At 35.5% G+C, this 23,206-nt stretch overlaps 1 protein-coding gene across 2 annotated transcripts in view; it reads left to right on the top strand.

Annotated features, from left to right (window-relative positions):
• Positions 1 to 5,487: 5,487 nt before the first annotated feature.
• LOC149578610 (uncharacterized) overlaps positions 5,488 to 23,206 on the top strand; it is a 153,090-nt gene continuing 135,371 nt past the window's right edge. The window contains exons 1-4 of one of the 2 annotated variants that reach the window (XM_089830182.1): positions 5,488 to 5,638; positions 5,866 to 6,187; positions 6,279 to 6,655; positions 10,012 to 10,356. In XM_089830182.1, the coding sequence (XP_089686308.1) occupies positions 6,130 to 6,187; positions 6,279 to 6,655; positions 10,012 to 10,356 (780 nt within the window). In that variant the 5' untranslated portion in view covers positions 5,488 to 5,638; positions 5,866 to 6,129. The remainder of the gene's footprint in view (positions 5,639 to 5,865; positions 6,188 to 6,278; positions 6,656 to 10,011; positions 10,357 to 23,206) is intronic. The other variant, XM_089830179.1, reaches the window with a different exon arrangement.

Below are 23,206 nucleotides of genomic sequence, written 5' to 3'. Positions count from 1 at the left end.
TGCAATACTATGGGTTACAAAAGAGGAATTTCCCCCTGTAAATACTTAGGAATTGAGCTAGATAAAGGCAGTAAAAAAAATAAGGGTTGGTTTGGCATCGTTGCTAGAATGGATAATAAGATAGGAGGATGGAGAGATAAATGGCTTACAAAAGTTGGTAAGGTTGCAAAGATCAAAGCAGTCTTATCTGTTCTACCAACATATTCTCTTTCTTGCTTACCCCTATCTAAAAATATTAACAAGAAGCTAGAAGCAAAACCTAGAAATTTTATATGGAATGACATAGAACAACAAAAAAAATTGGCTCTTTTTAAATGGGAAAACATATGTAAACCAAAATCTCTAGGGGGTCTAGGCATCAAGAACTTAAGTTGGCAAAATGAAGCGTTAGGTGCTAAACTTGTTTGCGACGTTTTATAGAAAGAAAGAAAAAGGGTAAAAATCCTATATAACAAATACCTAAATGTAGTTGATCCTTATTCCTTATTTACAATGAGGAACCTCCCTAAATGATCTGAAAGCTGGAACTTTATTGCTAATAGCAAATCCCTGATCCTTAAGTACCTTACCTGGGACGTTGGAAGCGAAGAAGATGCTCTCTTTTGGGAGGACTCTTGGGACGACCTTCCTCTAGTGGACAGTTTAGGTATCCCAGCTACCCTCAAAGAGCATCTAATCAAATTATGGGGAAATAAGGTCAAAAATTATAAAACTAAGAAGGTTGTTCATGGTAGGGTAAGTTGGGCATGGAAAGCATTGGACAATGTAGACCTGGAACCAGCAGATAAAAAAGCTTATGAAAACATCATTCATAAAAGGAAGATAAAGCAATTAGACAGGAAAGACATAAATGGGCAACATCAAAAGACAAAAGATATAATGTTAGAAGTGGATATAAAATTATTACCCAATCGCAAAGATGGGCAAAAGTCAATCTACCTCTGAACATATGTTGGGATTCCTCATGTTTGCCAAAAGCAGGTTTCTTTATGTGGATTGTCTTACAAAAAAGAATTCTTATAGCAAACAGACTCAAAAAGTTTGGCTTTGAGGGCCCATCTAGATGTGTGTTATGTACGCATGAGTGTGAAGATGTCGATCATCTCCTATTTAACTACCCCTATACTCAGTTCTATTGGGAATGGCTGCGTCAACGATTAGATTGGACTGCCCCTCTGCCAGATCAGCTAGATGATCTACTTAGGGGTTGGCCATTTGATAATAGTAAACACAAATATGGTAAACTTTGGAATATATGCCCCTCAATCCTTACTTGGGAAGTATGGAAAGAAAGAAACAAAATAATTTTTCTCGATCAGGATATGTCAAAAATTGAACTCACTAACAAAATCGAGGTTTGTATAGTTGAAACCTTAAATTCTCATCTTAGGAATGTTCCAAAAGAAGAAGGTTCCTTTTCTGATTAGGATGTCATTATGAAAAAGAAATGGAAAAATCTGATTAACCCCCCACTTTTGTATAAAAGCAAAAATCAAGATGCTAGGGACAAGTGTAGATGGACCCCTCCATCTAATGGATGGACAAAACTGAATTTTGATGGTGCTTCGACAAGTAATCATGGGATAACAAGCATAGGATGCATTATCAATAATGATTTCGACATCTGGATCGTTAAAAGGGCCAAATTTATAGGTTACACTACAAACAATATACCATAATTAGAAGCTCTTTAAGAAGGCCTCCAAATATGCTTAAAGCTAAATACATCTAAACTTATTATTGAAGGAGATTCACATATCATTCTTAATGTTGTTAGAAAGAGGGAAACCCCTAACTAGGTTTTAAACTCTAAATTAAAAGAAGTTCTAAAACTCCTTGACCTCTTTGAAGATATTGAGATTCAACATATTTTTTGGGAAGGTAATAGGGAAGCTGACTAGCTAGCAAATAAGGGAGCTGATGGAGAAAATTTAATAATGCTATTTGATATTAAAATAAAAATTAAATATGAAATAATAAATTGTTAAAAATTAAGAAACAATGCTAAATAAACTAATCATGATATGTTGTCAAGGAATCTTTACCCTTACACGTTGTACCATTTAATCATTAATACTAAACAAAACTTCCCATGCAACTATCCCCAAACGTGTTTTTATGATGACTTAAACACGTATCTAGTTGTTTCTAGACTCTTCCAAACCTCTTATATACAAACCCCTTATAAAGGTAGACTAATTCTAAATTAAGTGACTTCTAACTTCCAGTGCTTAAATGGTTAAACATTGGATTATAATCTTAATATTTCATAAGCTATGTCGGTCTTGTACCTTTTTTTAGTATTGTGCATTATATATTAATAGTCTTAGGTTTGATTGGGTGGCCTAATCAAGATATGTTTTGGTGGAAGTCTGTGATGCTTTTCTGATTTAGAATTATTCTACTTCTAATTCCTACGGTTTTAGTCTTTGTTACTAACCCTACTAGAAGTAAAAGACTTATTCTAGTTCCGTTTGGCAACTTGATGTTGTCTAGGGCAGAGATTTTTCAATGAAACAAGGTGGAGGCTAGGATCTTCTCTCCCCTTTCTTCGCTTCGATTGGCCTCAATACTATATTTGTGTTACTTGTGGAAATGCATATTGTAATCAATGTAAAACATTAACATATTGATGAGCCCAAGCTCACAAAGATATTCTAAGTTGTAAGCAATAAACTGGGGAGTGCCCTTTTAAATTGTGTATAATAAAGGATTGTGTCTTAGGCAAGACTGGAGGTTTTCTTTCCCCATTCTTTCCTACCAGTGACCGCTCGAATGGAGGACATGTAATTTTCTTTATTTATTTAATAATATAATGAAAGGCTTCGACTATTTACTGATAAAATAAATAAATTCATATAAGTTAAAATATTTACGTTTGATGAAGAGAAAAACATTTCTTTCAACCCTTTGAAACCTCCCATAAGTTTTCCAAATTTAGATAATATTTGGCTACGAAGAAGATAAATGGGGAGGTTAGGAATCAAAACCCATTTAGGTACCTTAGATTTTAAAAAAGATTTTAGATCCAAATTTGGAGACCATTTCCAAAATTTGAGATGACATCCTTAGAAGAATGTAGGCTTTCTGTTTAACATATTATCTCTAAGATATACATTTTTATAGTTAGTAAGAAAAAAATCTTGATCTAGGATTGGGATACTTACCTCATTTGTAAATGGCGCTTTCAAGCATTGCTCAATTTGGACACAGATTTCCCTAGACCACACCATTTAGAAAATAAACCATTACTGTTGCAATACCCTCATATGCCTTTTGTGAAGACATTATTTAAAATTGATGAAAGTATGGGTTTCTTCTATAACAAGGTTTAGAGAAACCTTAAGGGCCAAATAATTAAATGTAGATAAAGGAATCACCACAGTCAACATGGATTTCCTCCTCCTTTCATGCCCTAGGTCCTAAAGAAGAGGGTGCCTTGGATGGGGATGCCACTTGATTTTAGGGTCATTAGGGTTTGAGGATCTTAACCCCAAAGATATTTTTTTCACACTAGTGGCAAGATTTGAACTCCCAAAAATGGGATAGCCCCCAAAAATGGGATAGCCCATAAACCATTAGCCATTTTAAGGTTTTTTTTGCCCCTGATGCCCTCCAACCCTACACCATCCCACATTAAAAGAATTATCACCCAACTAGCTCATGGCTTGCTTATTTGAGGATATTACTTCCCTTTTTCATTTATCATCTTGAGCCATTGACCTAATTGTAGGTCGCAACCCAGGGCAAAGAGGAGGAGGGCTTGGAAAAATGCCTTCAACGATTGTCTCTTTAAATCACAGAGGATCAAACGAATACAAGCATTGAACAACATATGGATAGAATACTTGGTCTTCCCAAGGAAAGTTCTATGCCTTTTTCCATAGTAGCCAAAGGGATTGAATGGCTTATCAATTTCCTAGAATTTAGAAAGTTTGTTGGCAGAGCCATTTTTTAGCTTATATTTAGATATTTAGGTATATACAATTTAATAAGATAATAAATCTAATTTTTTTTTGGTACATGTAATTTAACAAAATGAAGTTAATAAAACTTTTAATTGAAAAATTGATACTTACAATTTAACAAAAAAAAGTGCATAAATAAAACATTAAAAATCATTAATATATATATATATATATATATATTTTTTTTTTTTTCATTATTGTAGATTACAAATAAAATTTAGTGCCTGCAATTTATTTTTTATTTTTTTAACTAAAAAATTTATTGAAAAATTTAGTGAATTGTACAAGGGGTTTAGCTTAGCTAGTTGAAGTAATGAGTTTTCATTGTGGAGACCCTAGTTCAAATCTTAAAAGGAACATTTATGTGGAATTCTAAGTTGTGACACTTGGTCTTCCATTGGTTGTATTTGTCTCATTTTGAAAAGTTGGATTCTTGGTATTCTGATTGTTGTTTCTAGTGTGGTTGCTCGTAAGGAGGCCGAATAAACTTGTAAGTCTCACACTGTTGATTGAATGAGCACAAGGTTTCTAAATGATTCAATATAAAAATAAAAATAAAAATATAGTGAAAAAATGAAACATTAAAATATACACCTAGGGGAAGAGACCTAATAATCGTTAGGGGTTCTAATAATCATGATAGAGTTTTGTCGTAGATACTCCCAATAGCAAATCATACATGTACTAATATTCAACATTTTTGCGTTTTTATTTATTGGTGATTGACCAATTTGTGTACCACTATTGAGACATTTCATAACAACTATTGAGACATTTAACCACAAGTATTGGTGTTTTTCAGTGAGCAACCATTGGAAGGTGAATAGATAGATGATATTTTAACGTCCCTATGAGACAACTTTCCCATTACACCAACTTTGTTAATTCGGTTCACATTTTGTGTAGGTCGATGATGAGCCCACCAAACTTCTCAATGTTCTCCTTGTTAAATAAGTTTTACCGAGAGTTGTTGAATAAGATATCTGCGAATTAGACCTTGCTATTTCTGTATGCTTCACATTCTAAAATGAAGTGTTAATCGGTTTCTACCTTCCTGAATTGCAAAACGTGCAAATTCTCTCTTCCCTGAGCTCTTTTGGTCTCTTCCATTGTCTAGTCTCACATCGAATTTGATGAGAGTTGGTTCTTAGTTGTGCAATAAGATTCTTAGCTCTCCATAGTATGTTGGCCTCTATATACTCTTATTCCTATCAAACCCCTTTACCCAATTTCTCTTATAGAATTTCTCCGTAACAAATACTTTTATTTCTTTATTTATTAAGCGACACACGTTAAAATGAGTATTGAACTAATGTCTTAAAATGACACTGGAACATTTAGTTACAACATTTACCAATATTCGTTAGGATATTGAACTAATGTTGTAAAATGACACTTTTGGAACACTTAATCTTCTAAATACTGAAACTTAGTTTTAAAGTCGAGGCAGGTGGAGAGATCAATGGGAAAAATTAGCGCGGATTTCCCATATATATTTTTGGTTATTGCAGATTAAAATACCGATTTTCGTCACGGTTGCGCAGTCTTCCATGCACTCCCTTTTGGACTTAGGGCATTATTTTTAGGACGGCTTTTACAATTCTTTATTATAAATCAGGAGCGAAGTGTACGAGACGGAAGACTGAGCACAGATCATCAAGTTCTTCCTGGTATTTATTGTATTCTGCTGTAAAAATTAGAAGTATTGTAATGCTTGTAGCCTGAGAGCGGCATAAAGGAAACAATATCATGCTAGCTTAAATAATATTGAATATAAGCAAGTTGTTTAAAATTTTTATTCTCAGCTATACCTTCCCTGTGCAAAATTTAAGATTGAACGATATTCCAATTATCAGTCCTTAATGATTTCTTTTTCTGTTTATCTTTTAATTAATAGACAGGAAAATACTTAGGTAAATACTGTTTTCCTTGTGCTCGTGGTGTATACCCTTGCGGTAAGAGAAATGAAACCAAACAAACGATGAGCGCGATTTTATAGGTGGGGCAGTGGGATGGAATTTTCACCATTGCAGAGGAAGAAGTGAAGAAATTTGTGCCGGAATAATCTTGCATGACTTTGCCCTGCAGCGGGCAACAAAGTTAGGGGCAGCTATTACGCCCTTCGAGTTTCAGTTTGTGGCAATCAGAAACGCAATTGAAAATGATTCCTATACAAAACTTCGAGCAACATGCTCGCAGATTTATGGAGCCGGAATTGCGTATCCTCCTAACAAATTACTTACATTTTGTAATGTTTGCTACAAGTTTATATTTTTTTCTTTTTGTTGGCTTAACATGTATTTTTTTCAGCTATGCAAGTTAGATACCAGCTCGCAACAGAAGTGAGAGACAGCCTTGAAATTCTACATACATCAGAATATCTCAATTTTCTTAAGAGCTACTTCAGAGTGTTCTCAGCCATTCTGACACAGCTGACGAAGCCGCAGGCAACCGACAGCGTTGAGCACAAGCTCAGAAATGTGATAATCGAGATTCTCAACAGGCTTCCTCACAGTGAAGTGCTCAGGCCCTCCGTGCAAGACCTGCTCAAGGTTGCCATGCATGTTTTGACTACTGATAATGAAGAAAACGGGCTTATTTGCATGCGCATCATTTTCGATCTTCTGCGCAACTACAGACCCACACTCGAGTCCGAGGTTCAACCTTTTCTCGACTTCGTTAAGCAGGTATTTCGCTTGCTCATTTCTTTATATTTTTAGTCTTAAAATTGGCGATTTCCCATGTTCAAGTTAGGTTTGAACCTAGGATGACTTGGGTTATTGTCCCTTATTCTTTAAGATGCGCCTTTTTTCTTCCTGTAGTTAGCAGGTTTCTTATGAGCTTCGCAGTTTTGATCGACCAGGTCCTCGGAAAGCGATTCTTTTTGTTGGTTTCCAAACTTGCCTCCGACCAAGTCCTCATTCGTTTAACGCATAAGGCCTGACACCGTGTACAATTATTTGAATTTTAAACTTCCGCACAACTTATTTCATTAATTGACATCGGCTGTTTTCATATGTGTTGAGCGTGATAGCGAGTTTGGACTCGGGGAAGGAACGTTATATTTACATTCACAGTGGCATGAGTGGACCTATGATATAAAGTTTCCAATTCCTTGAGATATGTATTGCCCTGAAAGGAACAAGAAGGTCTGCTTTCCAGCCTAGAAGTGTGATACTTGTTTGCATCATGCCCAGGAGCTTTTACGGGCTCGACAGTGGGCGGCCATGCTCAGTAAATTCCTCTTAGCGGTAGTTAAAAGAGGATAAAAGGACCTAAGAGTAAGACGGGGGAAAATGAGCTGGACCTTTAGATAAAATAATGAATCTACTTGGAGAGGGAGATGAGGGCAACGAAGAGGCATCTCCTTAAACAATTCAATCCATTCAGAGTACGAGGTTGTTATGCCCCCTTGTGAGATTGTCCTAAATCTTGTCCTCAAGTCACAAGTTCTTACAGGGCAAGAAATGTAACATAGTTAGAGTTATAACTTTACCAATTGAAATGTTTGAAGCAAGATGAATCTTGGTTTAGGTCCTGCAATCATGTTAGACAATATTGGTTATATAATTTATAGGACCAATTAGTTCTACAAGGGTTAAGGAGCAAATAACATGTGTGTATATATAAATAATTATCTTAATCCATTTAGAAAAATCATTAAATATATATAATTCATTTTTAGAAATCGATTATAATGGGGGTTAAATGAGAGAAGCACGGTAGGGTGCCCAAAGCATGCCTCACACTTAGCAAAAGGGTGGATATAAGACACCTTCAGCCCCATGTGGCAGGATCCCATCTGTCCAACATGGAGTGGTCAGACCACCTGATGGGTAGCTCGTCTCTGCTCTCCCAATTTTTCTCACCTTATTCACCTGCCTGTGATTGCGACTTATCCTAATTCAATTCCAACAATTAACCATCATAGAGGTTGGAGAGGAAATCGCAATAGGGTGCCCCAAATGTTCCTCTTATCTAAGTCCAAGGGCTGGATTATTCACCATCATGGCTCACATGTGGCCATTCATCATGGGTGGCCTACTTAGAAGGCAATTTTGTATGTGCTCTCTCTAGTTGTATTTCCTTACTCACCTCCTCATGATTGCTCATGGGGAGATAAATAAGGAATAGCATTTCATTGCCTATTCAAGCTACATGTATTAAATATACTCCCACAATGCATACAACAATATTTATTGTACCACCCAAATTATTGAATAAGAATGCAGGTTGTTATAATAGAGATAATTGGTTCTGAATTTCTTTCTCTTGTTCAATCTTCCTTGATTGATCCTCAGTGGGATGCCTTCTACAAATGAGGCCTCCCTCCTTTTATATCCTCCCTAATGGATAGAGTCACACCTTCTCGTCTTTGAAAGGATATTTTCGCAATTGCTTTCCTTCTAAAAAGTTGCAACCATTTACCATTATTCCCCCCTGAATAGTGCAACCTTCCATCCATAATTGCTGTCTTAGTTCTTAGTTTAATAATAACTGAATACTTTAAGGAATTGCTGGCCATGGTACACTTAAATTTAATATTAGTCAAACATATTAATGGATTGCTGCCCTTTGTATTTCCTTTGATCAAATTTTAAGGCAAAAATTGAGTTCTTATTGCTGCGATTTTCATGTGAGAATAATACCCAAGCCTCATGTAATTTTAATAGTGTATTTATTTGTGGGGCATGCCAGTAGTCCTACAAGAGTCACTTCAATATTGACTAAAATTGGAATCTTTGAGTGCCATAATATCAAGGAATATTACTGGAGTTGAACTTTGAAGAGATTTTGAAATGCAAACCGGAAAGAAATATGTGGAGTGATTGAAAAACAATAAATTTGCCACTCTGATGCGCCATTTCTTAGTCACCATTGCAATGCTTTGAGATAAGGCATGTCTCATTAAGCAATGCAGTGTTTTTGGTTTCCCACATTTGTTACACAAATTGACATGAATCCACTGTCTTTCTCAATTGAAATGACATGTCTTGCAGGGAGTTTGATTACATTATTTGGTTAAAACGAGTGGGATTTCTCTCAGTGGCTATCCTCATTATTTAGTTCTGAGTGGATTTCTCTGTTGCAGTTGATGTGATTCATTCTGTGCAAGGAGGACTGTGAACTTATTTTGTTCAGTAAAGCATACAATACGTACCATTCATTAAAGATTTCAAGAAGTTTTTGAATCTTTGTAAATACTCTTCTCAGCTGTTTATTTGGATGAATAAATTAGAATTTAAATTGGTGGTTAAAATTTGGGAATCTATTTCAACATAATCATATTTAAGCCATTTTCTCTAGCCAGAGTAGGCAGCTTAAGCTTCCACAGACTTTGTTTGATCCAGTCCAAAAAAATCCTGATAATTTTGTATCACATCTGGCCATCGCCTTATTGGGTTGGATTACCTCTAGAGGTCCCATCTACATTCATTTTGACTCAGGAGGGCAAAGGAAGAATTCATGAGATAGCTTAGTTTTTTTGATATAGGTACTTAAACTCACCCCCGTTTTTATATTTGGCAATCTTTTCAACTTATCAATATAGGCTAAGGTTGAACCTCATGATATTATAGATATCTTCTCCATTTTTACGATATGCAGGTTGATTCATGTCGAGTTGAACTACTGTCACCATGCAGTTTCCTTCAAGGCATTTTGATTCTTCCATTTTTGGGTACTTGTGCATTTCTGTTGGTCCTTCTTATATATGCACGCATAGTCTGTAGCAGTACCACACAGATCTTATTCCTGTACTTGTTTATTTTTTAAGTTTTGGACCATTTGTCATACCCTTATTATGATTTTATTTCAGATGTAATTCTGTTTTCATAGGCATTTATCTCTTTTGGGCTTCGATATTTTTATAGTGTAAATGGGATTTCACTTAATGTTTGTTTTATGATCTACTATTTACTTAATATTGTATGAGCAATAATGCAGGAAATAAACATGTCTTAATGTGGTGTTTCGTTTTCATTTCTTTAAGGACTAAAGCAAGTCTGATCGTGCTCATGTCTTCTAATGTTGGGAGTTGCAGATATATCAAAATTTCAGAACCACTGTTAGCTATTTTTTTGATGATGCAAGTGGAAATGACAGTCAGACGGCAGCTAGTCAACATTCAATTGTTCACATTGGCTCACAAAGGCCATCTGGAGGCCCGATTCCTGGACAGTTGAATCCAAGCACTCGATCATTTAAAATTGTTACAGAGTGCCCATTAATTGTTATGTTTCTTTTTCAGCTATATAGTCGTTATGTGCAGACCAACATACCTATTCTCCTTCCTCTCATGGTGACTGCCATTTCAATTCCTGGTCCACAGCATGTTCCACCCAACTTGAAAAATCACTATGTTGAGTTGAAGGGTGCACAGGTCAAGGTGCGATTTCTTTTTGACTATTGGTTGTGTTCTTATATTATTGAGATTAATCAAACTATATTGCTTTACTTACACTATGAAATATCATGACAGCAATATGCATTTCTATTTTCACAAAATATACACCAGTGTACTCCTTAGTGACAATCTATTAACTTAAAGTTTTCTTCTATACAATTATTAAGGGTATTACCCTTTAAACAGTTTTCCTCACACAAAATGTTGCTCAGACTTTTGGATATTGTGATTGAGTTTTGTAAGAAAAGAAATTTCATATAAGTATTTTTCTGTAGCTGTGGATGCTCTGTGAGATTTAAATTGTAACTTGAATTCTGATAAGTGCAAGGTTTAACTTTATCTACTTATGGTTAACTGGTTTTCTGTTCGTTATCTCCATATACGAAATGCTAATTTCGATCTTTTTATGAGAAAAGTTTGTTATGCTTAAGATTGTCTTGCAAACCTGAAGTCATTCTAATGATGCTTCTATTATTAGCAAGTGAAATAGCAGAGCTTACTGATTTATGAGTAACATTTCATATCATAAAAATGAAACTTCTTAGAAACGCACTAGCTAAAGTGATCCAAAATGAGGAGGAATATCTGTCAAAGTTCATGAATAAGAATATTAGGTTGAATTGAGGCAGTGATCTCTGAATACAATAACCAAAAGATGAATAATAAATGTCTCTAATTTTAGATCTAATATCCATTTGTTTTGGCATAATAAGGTTAAGCCATGCCACAACCCTTTAAATAGGCTGGTTAAGGGGAATGACAAAACCTGAGAAAATTACTTACAGGTCACGTGGTTTTGTATGTTGGAGGCTAGGAGTGTAGTATTCCTTTCTCCTTCCAAAGGTTTGTACATGTACAAATATGATGATGGGATATAAGAAGAAAAGGATACAAAAACCTTATGAGTCAATAATCCTCATAGTTAATCAAGATAACTTCATTAATCAATAATCCTTGCAATTATACAAAATGACTTCGCACCTCTTGTGAAACAACTAAAACAATTATTTTGAAAAGTCTACAAGGAGGGGATGTAACATATCCCTCCCCCTTGTGAATCATCCTTTCCAATGATTGAGAGTAAATTATATTTATATTGTTTGCCGGAATAATAATATCTTAGAACTTCATTTAAACATATCCAAACAATTTAAATAAGTGAGGAGATTCTTGGAGGATATTGTCTTCTCCTTATTGATCGCATTGGAGCTTACATTGATTAATCTTGCGATTACGTGAGTAGAGCTTACGTACCTTGAGCTCCTTTAGTGGCCCGTTCATGACCACCCTTGTATCCTATGCCAAAGTGTTCCAATCATTTTTGTGCTTAAAATTTGCTATGTTTCTCTTTTAGTATGTAACATAAAAAACATTATGCAATCTAATGAGAGGGTAGTAGAGAAATTTGATAGGCTACAGGGTTGATAACTTCTAGACCTTAGATCGTCCCATATAAGTAGGCACCAGTTTGGAAGACTTCCTAAACTAAATTCAACTTTTTTGGGGTTTGATCTTAAGGAGTATCTTTGCCCCAATTTCAAATTGCCTTGGTGTGCATATAGCATTAGCATAACTTTCTGTTTATCTTTAGCCTCAACTAACCTTTCTGTGATCAACTGTACCTATTCTTCCATTTTCAAGAGTATCTCATGTCCAAGTATTACCAGATCCTCCAGTTTATCCCAACTGATAAGTGCCCTTCACCTTCTTCCATACAATGCTTCAAATGGTGCCATCTTATTAGCATTTTGGTAGGAATTATTATAAGCAAATTCTACTAATGGTAAATTGTTGTCCCATTTATGGTGTTGGTCCATGAGATATACTCTTACGAGATCTTTCATTACTCTTTCCATCTGACCACCTGTCTGGGGGTGATATACTGAGTTTCTAAGGCTGCAATGCTTCAAATGGTGCCATCTTGTTTGCATTTTGGTAGGAATTATTATAAGCAAATTCTACTAATGGTAAATAGCCCTCCCATTTATGCTGTTGTTTCATGCAGTATACTCTTTAGAGATCTTTCAATACTTGGTAAACTCTTTCCATCTAGACACCTGTTTGGGGGTGTTATGCCGAGTTAATATTCAACAGATTTTCCAAGGCTGCAAACATTGTTGCCAAAATTTGGATTCATTTGGGCTTCCAAAATTTGTCTTTTCTGTTTTTGTGTAATTGGAAAATTTCCTGAATGAACATCAATTCTATGACGTGTGCCATCAGCCAGGTTTCTTGGTATAAAAAGAGTTATCTTGGGCAATCTGTCCTCCTCCACTAACATTACATTATGTTTGGTTCTCAACGTTGGTAGGCATTCAGTAAAATCCATGCTAATAAACCACCACTTCCAATTAGGAATGATGTGCGATTGCGACAACCCAATTGGATGTTAGTGTTTGGGTTTTACTCTGTCATTCAGAGAACTTACACAAATTTGGCAACATCACTCTTCACTCCTACCCAAGTACAAGGGTTTAATATTGGCTAGGATTTTTGGTAACACCTGGGTGCCTTGATTATGATTCTGAATAATCTTCTTTGAAAACTATTTTTCTTAACTTTGATGAGTTGGGCAGCTACTTTTGTCCATGCTACTATGAGAGACTATTTGATTCAATCTTGAATTCTTCATGTCTTGGTCTTGGGAATTGACTTGAAGGTTCTCCAAGTCTATTTATATCATTTATTTCCTTCCATATCTTGAAGAACACACCTTTAAATATATGTGTTGATGGTCATCATTAATGAAAGATGTCTTTGGCCGATTAAGTCATCCGCCATTGCTGTCTCCTTGCCCTTGAACTAAATTTCAAATCATAGTCAAGAGAGCAACTTCGTGCATCTTTTGGGTCTTTCATTCAATTTAGTTTGGCTAAATATGTATTTTGACCCTTTATAATCTAATTCGAGTTAATAGGTTCCCCATCGTATAATGGTACCACATTTGGAGGGCATTCTTACTTTGGGTCTTTCATTCGATTTACTTTGGTTAAATTTGTATTTTGATCCTCTATAATCTAATCAGAGCTCACTAGGTTCCTTGTTGTATAATACCACCACATGCTTCCTAAGTCTTTTTAGATGCATTTGTAGCAACTATGATATGTAAGGGATCAAGTACTTTTAGAATTGGCGCTGGAATCAGTCTTTCTTTTCAAATTAATTGGAATTTTTCTGACATTTCTTTGCCCCATTCTCCATTTTACAATTTTTATCGGAGCTTCCCATGGGGCGCATTGGGTCTGATCAATCTTTTTCTTAGCAATTCTTGTAGTTGCACATTACTCAATTGTGGACATTTTACATGGGCCTCTGGATATTGGCTCGACTCTTGACACTAAGTCTGTCAAGATAAAATGTGATATACTCGTTAAAATGATATCTATATAATTAAAAATATAAATAAACAATGAAAAAACAAATAATAATAAAATAATATTTATAATCATATTATAATAATAAATGTTAAGTATGAAAAATGAATTGTTATTATATAAAATGATAAAATATAATATAATGATTAGATTATCAATCATATTAATATTAATACTACTAATAATATTATTAATATTAATAAATATTAATAAATAGCACAATTAATTGAATGAAAAGACTTACCTTTTCTAATATCAATATATATAAAGAAATTTAAAAACACCAAAATAGATATAGAGGAAGAAAATAATACATATAGAATTCATTTGCAAAAGGCTTAATAGAGAAATATTAATTAAATTATCTAATGGTACATTAGTGTAGCATAGAGAATTTACTTTAAAATTGGGTTAATATTGTGAAAGGTACATATCAAGTGTATTGACCGTGAGATATAGATTTTATGTTGAATACCTCAGATGCAATATTGGTTAAGATGGAGATTAAATTTTTCCAAAGAATATATTTCAAATTTGAGCTGACTATTGTAAGGATTTCGAGTGAAGTAAGGTGATTTTCCACTTATTTGGTGAATCTGTAAGGTTTGGGCATATGAGCATTCAGCAGAAACTTTTTTCAGAAAACGGCTTAATTCACCCTTGACGGCTATGCTTTAACCTTAGTGGCAAATATGATGAAGCTAATAGATTGGTTTAAATAAGTTTGGATATATGATGTTTTACCTTCTATAGTGCATTCCGAAGCGCTAAAGTATTTGTAGTACAATATTAGGAGTATTCACAACTTGAACTGAACGCAAGAAATGAGTGTCACAATATTTCCAAAAGTATACGTTTTACAGAAATGATATGATTTATCAGGTGAAATATTTTCACGACAATATTGGGATATATCATATTTCAATCTGTTTACCAGTGTGGGAAGATTTTAGCATTCGTGCTAATACAGATACAGGTTGAAATGGAATTGCCGTGGAGAGCCTTAGGTTGCGAGAGCTTTTTATCATATCGAAGTCAGGTAGTGCATTGTGATTAGAGTATTTGGTTTTTTAGAATAAAAGTTTACGAACAACAGCCAAAGTGTGTAGGGTATATATTATTTATATTGATTCAAACTATAGTTGGTAATCGCACTTGTAATTAATTTTGTGAAGGAGCAAACCAATATTGGTCATGCACCATATTTTGTGTTGGGGCCGAGCGACGCTTGTAAAGTTTTTGAATGTATTTCATATGTGAATGATAACATGGTTAGTATTACGATAATAGATAGTTTCTATTATTGTCTATTATTATGTAATGGTTATCTATTTGTTATCTATTGTAAATATTAGAATATTTCTAATATTTGGTTAGTTGTTAATTAACTGATAGCTAGAATAGAATGTTTCTATTCTTTACGATTGTTTCTTAAGGAACCGTCATCTATTCATTTGTATATATTGATCTATTGATCACTGCTAATAACAAGTAAGTATTTTACCAATTACTTCCCATAATATGGTATCAGAGCAGGTTGATGAGATTTCATTAAATTTGGTGGATTTTTTAAGAAAAATTCGAGCCTCTTTTGATCTGGAATTCAAATAAGTATTTTACCAATTACTTCTTGTAATATGGTATCAGAGTAGGTTGATGGGATATTATAAAATTTGGCAGATTTTTTAAGAAAAAATTGAGCCTCTTTTGATCTGGCATGTTTTCCAAAAATTTGCTTTTTGATTTTTAAAAATAATTTTTTTTTATAGGCATTTTATGAAACTTTTGTGGTTTGTCTTTGTAAATCTATATAAGGAGCTTTCATCTCCTTTGTTTAATACTACCACAACACATTGATTTATCACAACATGGTTTCAGAGCAAATACTTATAATTAAAAAAAAAAAAAAATCAGTAATTTCATTTCGACATTATTAATGCCTATTTTTTTCCGACAATAACTATTAGCCAATCTACCCTTGCGTGCTAGGGCTTCCTGTTACAAATCACATTTTTTTTCGAAATTGCCATTTTCTGCCTTTGCAAGGTTTCAAAGTCGCTATATTTTGCAAGCATTTCTTCTGTGTCTTTTGATTGCAAATCGAGTCTGTACAAATGCCATTTTTTGCCTCAATTTGTAGTGTTTTGACACCAAAAACACCTGCATTTTCTATTGGTCATTGTGCCCATTTTATGCCCATGATTTTGGATGGGATTTCCAATTTCTTTGTGGCGTTTTAAGCTCCTTAGGCAATGTCTAGGGTTTCTTAAACCCTCAACACTAGATTGTTGCCTAGAATCAGCATTTTTCTGCAAATTGGCCATTGTTTTGAAGGTTTTTAAGCAGCCTAGGCCATTTTTGTTCAAAACCCTAATTTTTTGTATTGGATCATTTTTTTTTCAGATTCTTGGTGGGGTTTTTGAGAGCTCAACTGGGTTGTTGTCTGGTTTATCTGGGTGCTTTGTGCCTCAATTTTTGAGCCAACGGATCTAGAATACGACAACATATTCTTTTTAGTTTTTTCGGGCTCCCTTTTGGGTGTACCTCTTCATTTTTTTTCGGGTCTTCTAATTTTTTGCCTTGAAGTACTTGTCTTAAAAGCTTTTCACGTTTTCCAATAAAAAATGCACCATGGCATCTTTGACTAATTTTCTTCTCGAGGGAAATTAGAAGTTTAATGGTCGAAATTATGGCACATGGAAGTAGCGGATGCTAACAATCTTTGAATATCAGAATATTGATCAGATTGTTTTGGGTGTTAGACAACGTTCGACTTCAGCTGGTTCTAATCAAGATACATGGGATTATAATAATTGGGAGGTGGTGATGCTTCTCATATTATCAGTAGCTGATGACCAGCTCCCTCAGATTCCATCAGTCAAGACAACTGCCGACATATGGGAGCATCTCAAGAATCTTCATGAGACATTAGACAAAAGTAGGGCCTTCTTTCTCAAGAACTCTCTGTTTTTTATTGTCATGGATGAGTGGAAATCGCACTAGGAACATTTGAATAAGATTCAGAATATCCATGATCAGTTGCTTGTCATTGGACGCAAGATGGAGGAAGGGGACACTGTGGTAATAATCCTCAAAAGTTTACCCAAGTTCTTCAAGCATTTTATCGAGACTCTAAACATCACTTCTATTGGTGTTGATCTACAGAGCAAGCCTTCGCTGCTAAATCCTTTCAGAAGGATAAAGGCAAGTATCATTCACAATAGTCTTCTCAGCAGAAGTTCTCTACTCTAGCATCAAAAGGTTCCAAGAAAAAAACATTCAATGCAACTACTGCCACAAGTATGGGCACGTGAAGCTTGAATGTTGGAAACGTTTAGCTGCCCAAGCTAAGAGATGTGGTTCACAGCCCAAAGCGAACATCACATTGCACACTTAGCAGACACAATCTGCCTTACGCCTTGAAAGAACTGTAGATCATGTAAAGTCGTCTGCTTGGTACATTGATTTAGGTGCCTCTTGTCATTTCACCCACCGCAGAGACTGGTTCACTAACTACCAGCCTTTCTCAAATTGAGTTATTTTTGGTGGAGAGGAAGAATACATTGTTGTCGGCAAATGCAACATTCAGATTTAGTTTGCTGGGAGGAATCTCATTTTCCTCGATGTGTACTATGTTCCAAGGAAAAAACTCAATCTACTCTCTATTTAGATGGTGTGACACTCTCCATGGTTGATATCACCTTCAGTTCACATCAATGTGTCATCATTGATAGGGATACTCAGTCTGTTGTTGCAGTTAGCCTTGAGGATTATAGGCTTTTTAGACTTGTTGATTTTGGTGAGATTCTCAGGACCTAGCTATGGCTGCTCGGTGGTCTCCTATCAACTCACTTTGGCATCAACAGTATAGGCACTAAAATGTGCATTATCTCTCTCAGCTTGCTCGGGAAGAGCTTGTCCTTGGTTTGCCAGAGATTCAGACTCAACCAGGAGTTTGTGATGCATGTTAGGCTAGTAAGCAACATTGTACACCTTTTTCTGTTGGCGATTCATTGTGTGCTTCTCAAGTACTTCAGCTTGTTCATGCTAATATTTACATCCCTATGGCTACTCCTTCGGTTCTTGGGTCCAGGTATTTTCGGTTGTTTGTTGATGATTTCAGTAGAAAGATGTGGGTATTTTTTCTGACAAAGAAATTAGATGTGTTTACAATATTTCAGAAGTTTAAACCTCTAGTTGAAAAAGAGTCTAGGAAATCTATTATTGCTCTTAGGAAAGATAATGGGGGGTATTTTGTTCTACTGAATTATCTAGCTTCTGTGATATGCATGGCATCAAGTGCAATTAACCACACACTGCACACTGCAATAGAACATTGTAGTTGAATGTCGGAGAAGAAAAATCACCGAGATGGCTAGATTGATGCTCGAACACCAACATGTTTTGAAGAAGTTTTGGGCAGAAGCAGTTAACATTGCTGTCTATCTTTTGAATCAGTAATGCTGAATCAGTTATACACTGTGGCAGTCAAAGGTAAGACTCCGAAAGAGGCCTTGATCAGGTCACAAACCCAGAATCGGCCACTTGAAGGTTTTTGGTTTTCTTGCCTATGTTTGGATCCTTGATGCATCACACACCAAGTTGGATGTGAAGAGTCAGAAACTCATGCTTGTTGGATACAATAGACTTCACAAAGCCTACTGCTTGATTGACACTGAGACATCTCATCTCTTGTACAAACGCGATGTAGTCTTTGATGAATGAGGATCATTCATGTAGGATCATTCATGTTTCTTTCTCTTGTTCCTGATCTAGTAGATTAGCCTATGAAGGCTCATGATTTTGGAGTTTGGCTTACATGAGGTCCACCTGATAGGAAGGCTCCATCAACTCAATTTCTACTAGTGATTCTTGTATAGACACCTCCAACTTCTCCTTCAGGATCACCCTAATTTGTCGATGCTTCATTATTTTGATGAGGAACCTAACCATAGAGCATCTCCTGATGCTAATGTTGGTCCTTCTCTCCAACCTAAGTGGTGGGCTAAGATGCTAATTTTCGAGATGATGAGCTCATCGATGGGAGAATTGCTTGAAAAAAGAACAAATCTTCAGTTAGTTAATTTCTCTCTTATGGCCAACATTCATAGTGTGTTTGAACCTTAGACATACTCCGAGGCTAAAGAAATTGTAGAGTGGGAAAATGCCATGTAATTAGAAAACCAAAGCCTGCAGAAGAGTCACACTTGGGTCCTTTATGATCTTCCTCTAGGGAAGAAACCCATTGGTTGCAAATGGGTTTACAAAATAAAATACAAGTTTAATGGTACTTTGGATACGTACAAAGCTTGTTTAGTTGCAAAGGGCTTTTCTCCGCGTCAGGGCATTGATTATGAGGAGACCTTTGCTCCTACAACAAAGATGAGCACTATCAGATTAGTCCTAGCCATGGCAGCTTAGTTTGGCTGGAAGGTCCATTAGATGGACGTCAAGAGTGCTTTCCTTAATGGTGACCTACAAGAAGAGGTCTACATGATGCAACCTCCTAGTTTCATGGTTATTGGTAAAGAACATCAGGTTCTTAGGTTAGTGAAATCTCTCTATGGTTTGAAGTAGACCCCTAGGGCATGGTACATGAAATTTGATAAGTATTTCAGTGATCAAGGCTTCCAGAGGAGTTCTTTAGACTCAAATTTGTACATCAAGTCTACTGATAGTGACATCATTCTTTTGGTCATTTGTAAAGATGATTTGATCATCATTGGCAGTTTGACATCTTTGATTTAGGGATCAAACAAATTTTATGCCAGCCTTTTGATATCTCAGGCTCATGCATTGGTGTTGAAGTTTGGCAGCAATCTTTTGGTATATTCATTTCTCAGTCGAAATATGCTAGGGTTCTGTTAGATAAATTTCATATGTAGGATTGCAAGCCTGCATCCACAGTCATGGAGAAAGGTTTGAAGTTATCAGCCAAGTCTAATTCTCCTCAAGTTGATGATACTACATACGTGCAACTAGTAGGCAACCTCATCTACCTCTCTGCTACTAGACTTGATATTAACTTTGTAGTCAACCACATCTCACATTTTATGACGAGTACCAAGGCTAATCATTGTATGGCAACACAACACATGCTTTGTCATATGAAGGGCACTATAGATTATGGACTTCTTTATTCTCAGATTTCTAATCCTAGACTCAGTGGGTTCATGGATTTAGATTGGGTAGGTTCTATTGATGATAAAAAGTCAACTTCTCGATATGTTCAGTTTAGGATCCGGTGTCGTCACATGGACCAGCAAGAAGCAACAAACAATTTCTGTCTCCTCCACAGAGGATGAATATAGAGGGACAATTAAGGCAAGTTGTGAAGTTGTTTGGCTTTGTTGGAAGCTTGGGGATATGCAGATGTCACCAGCAAGATCAACCACTTTCTTTGTTGATAACGAAGGTGTTATCAAATTAGCACAGATTCTAGTCTTCCATGAACGAACCAAGCCTGTGAATGTTCCCCGTCACTACATACAACAGCTGGTTGAAGACGAGACAATAGACTTTAGTATGTTCCTACAGTGGATCAGATTGCAGACATTCTCACCAAGCCTCGTGGTCCTGATAAGTTTGTCAAATTCAGAGGACAACTTAGTGTTGTGGATAGATTAACCATTAAGGGAGGGTATTACAATAATAGATAGTTTCTATTATTGTCTATTATTATTTAATAGTTATCTATTTGTAATCTATTGTAAATATTAGAATGTATCTAATATTTAGTTAGTTGTTAGTTAACTGATAGCTAGAATATAATGTTTCTATTCTTTATGATTGTTTCCTAAGGAAACATCATCTATTCATTTATATATATTGATCTATTGATTACTGTAAATAACAAGCAAGTACTTTACCAATTACTTCCCGTAATAGTTAGCACTGAAATAGTTTTGTGGCCGAATATATGTTTGCAATGTGGATTTAATTTTTGATTGTCGTGTGAACTAGAATGACTCTGACTGGCAAAATTATTACTCTTATCATGGCTATTTTGGATAGAGCATAGTCAAACTGTATATGTTGAGAATCTTTTTAGAAAGTATGAGTCGCCGCATGGAATCAAAAAAAGTGAATAATGCTTGGTAACAGTTATGTTCCTCTGTCTATCGTAGCTAAAGAATCTTTATTCAGAGAAGACAGAAAACTGTTCATTACGATATTAATAATATTTAGTTTATTGCTATGTTTGCGGACAATGTGTAATTGAAAGAGGGAAAAAACAAAGCAGTCCCAAAACACAGCAGGATTATAGACGTATTTCACAGAGTATTGAAAGGGAAAGAGATATTATCGTATCCAACACCATTAAATGACTGGAACATACAACAGTAAACAAAAATTAATGACAATATGATCTGCAAAAAAATGACATATACAACCATTATATTAATAAGTAACATCTACAACAGCATTGAAAGAATCCAAAGAGGTAAAGTACTTACTTAGGATCTACAGATATATCAAATACAGTTGGATGAATCAGATAATCATTATCATTAAGCAAGGAAGACATTCTGTTAAGAGAACAAGACTGTATGTATCTTTGAGGTAACAGGCTTAGGCTATCACTGAAGGATAAGGAACAGAGTGACCAAGGGTCCCGGAACGTCTCTGACTACTGTCGGGTGAGGAGTGCTGCTGTCTGGTGAGTCTAGAACAAGGTCTGACTGATCTGGTATGTCTGGGAGTAGGAGTGAAGGAGTTTCTACAAAACCCCTCAGCATCTTTTTACACTAGGTCTCAGTCTCAAGATAAAATATTTTCGTTTTATCTGTTATCTTCTCTAGCCATTCGTTTTCTCTTTTAACTGAGCGGGAGTTCATGTACGGTCTCCTTGATTCTCATTTATAAGTGTTATAATATGGTTTTCCTTCTTAGTTTTACTATGGCCTTAGACTCTTCTCCCCGGGTTCAGAGTCTTACTTGTATTCTTTATTCTGTTGGCTATAGGGTTTTCTACTTACATTTGGGTTTTAGTTCTGCAGGAAATGGGTGTTACGCAACCATTAACAAATCTCTTTCTGAGACTCATAATTGTTACTAGTTTGGGCTCCTTTTGCCCCAAAAATTACAGATAATATCCTGTGATGGTTCTATTGGTTTTCTTGACCTTCAGTTTCGTTTCATTCATCTGAGACTTCTCAACTAAGATTTAGGTTTTGAAGTTAATCTAGTTTATTTGAAGTGCTAAAATTGTTTATAGATTGAATGCTGCTTGCACCTCTCATTCCAAAAGCATTGGGTAGCTTCCATTAGTGTCCTCATCATCAAATGCGAATAATAACAACATTTTTAAGGCATGTTCTGTGCCATCCATAAATGAGTGGTTCTGGGGTCATTACTCATGGACTCTTATTCATCAAGTTTGTCAGTTTCATTGGTTCCAGCTTTCTAGACGAAAGGGTCGTGAGCTCCCAGGTCCAGCGTTGAGCCCAGTAGCTTTGATGCCCATTTTGACATGCCAAACCTAACTTCTCAAAATACAACAAATGCTGAATAATATGAGATTAAACTTTTCAATCAACCAATATAACAACAATTAATTGCGTCTTATTCACATGAACATGATAACTTCCAATAACTAATTTAACCAATTTCAATATAAAGAAGTAATACGATGTTAAATTACTACATTCACATGACATTTACATAGCTAACGATTTGAAGCACTGTTCATTCAAAAAGGAGGATAACTTGATAATTGAATCAACTAATTAAATGCATGAAATCACAGATATTTAAAGATACTAGTGCCTGATCTGGTTCCTTTTCTGACAATGATCTTGATGTCATCTAGGGAGATGGAGAGTATTTTCAGAGGCTTAACCTCCCATCCATTGACCTTTTGATAACAACCTTTCTGTTTCTCACAAATCTACAACCTTTCTGTTTCTCACAAATCTTTCTTTCCGGGTCTTATCATAGCCATCTGAGTTTTTGTTGTTTAGAACCCACAACAATCTTAGTCACACCCGATAGGGCTATGGCCATCCACACCTACGAGAATGACCTTTTTGACTAGATGTGTACTGCTAGTACATGTGAGCTACAGTTACTGTACCATTACATAGCACCACCTTTTCCAAGATTTTTTAATGGAAGCACTATACTTTGTGCTGTTAGTTTCATCACCTCACTCATACATTGATCACTTGAGATTCATTCGGTCTTCCCTGACCATAACAAGACTTACTGTACAACTTGGTAATAATGGTCCACTGAGCTTAAGAACTTCAACTCACTGGCATCTGCAGAATATCTATGGCTCTTAATGGTTCATGACCAAACTAAGGGGAGTCCTTTCCCAATAGTTTTCTGCTGTTATAATTCATTGAAGTATGAATGACATTATTTTATCCTTTCTATTTCCATTCCCTATGATAGAAAAGGAATCCCTTCCCAATTTCTTTCATGTTTTCTTATCTCGTTATAAGATGTAGCTG

Source organism: Cupressus sempervirens, chromosome 1 (assembly GCF_028749045.1).
Source record: "Cupressus sempervirens isolate cs-2001-9-10 chromosome 1, ASM2874904v1, whole genome shotgun sequence".
Classification (NCBI taxonomy): domain Eukaryota; kingdom Viridiplantae; phylum Streptophyta; class Pinopsida; order Cupressales; family Cupressaceae; genus Cupressus; species Cupressus sempervirens.
Note: the sequence above shows the minus strand (reverse complement) of the source record. Positions and strands in the feature narration are given on the sequence as shown.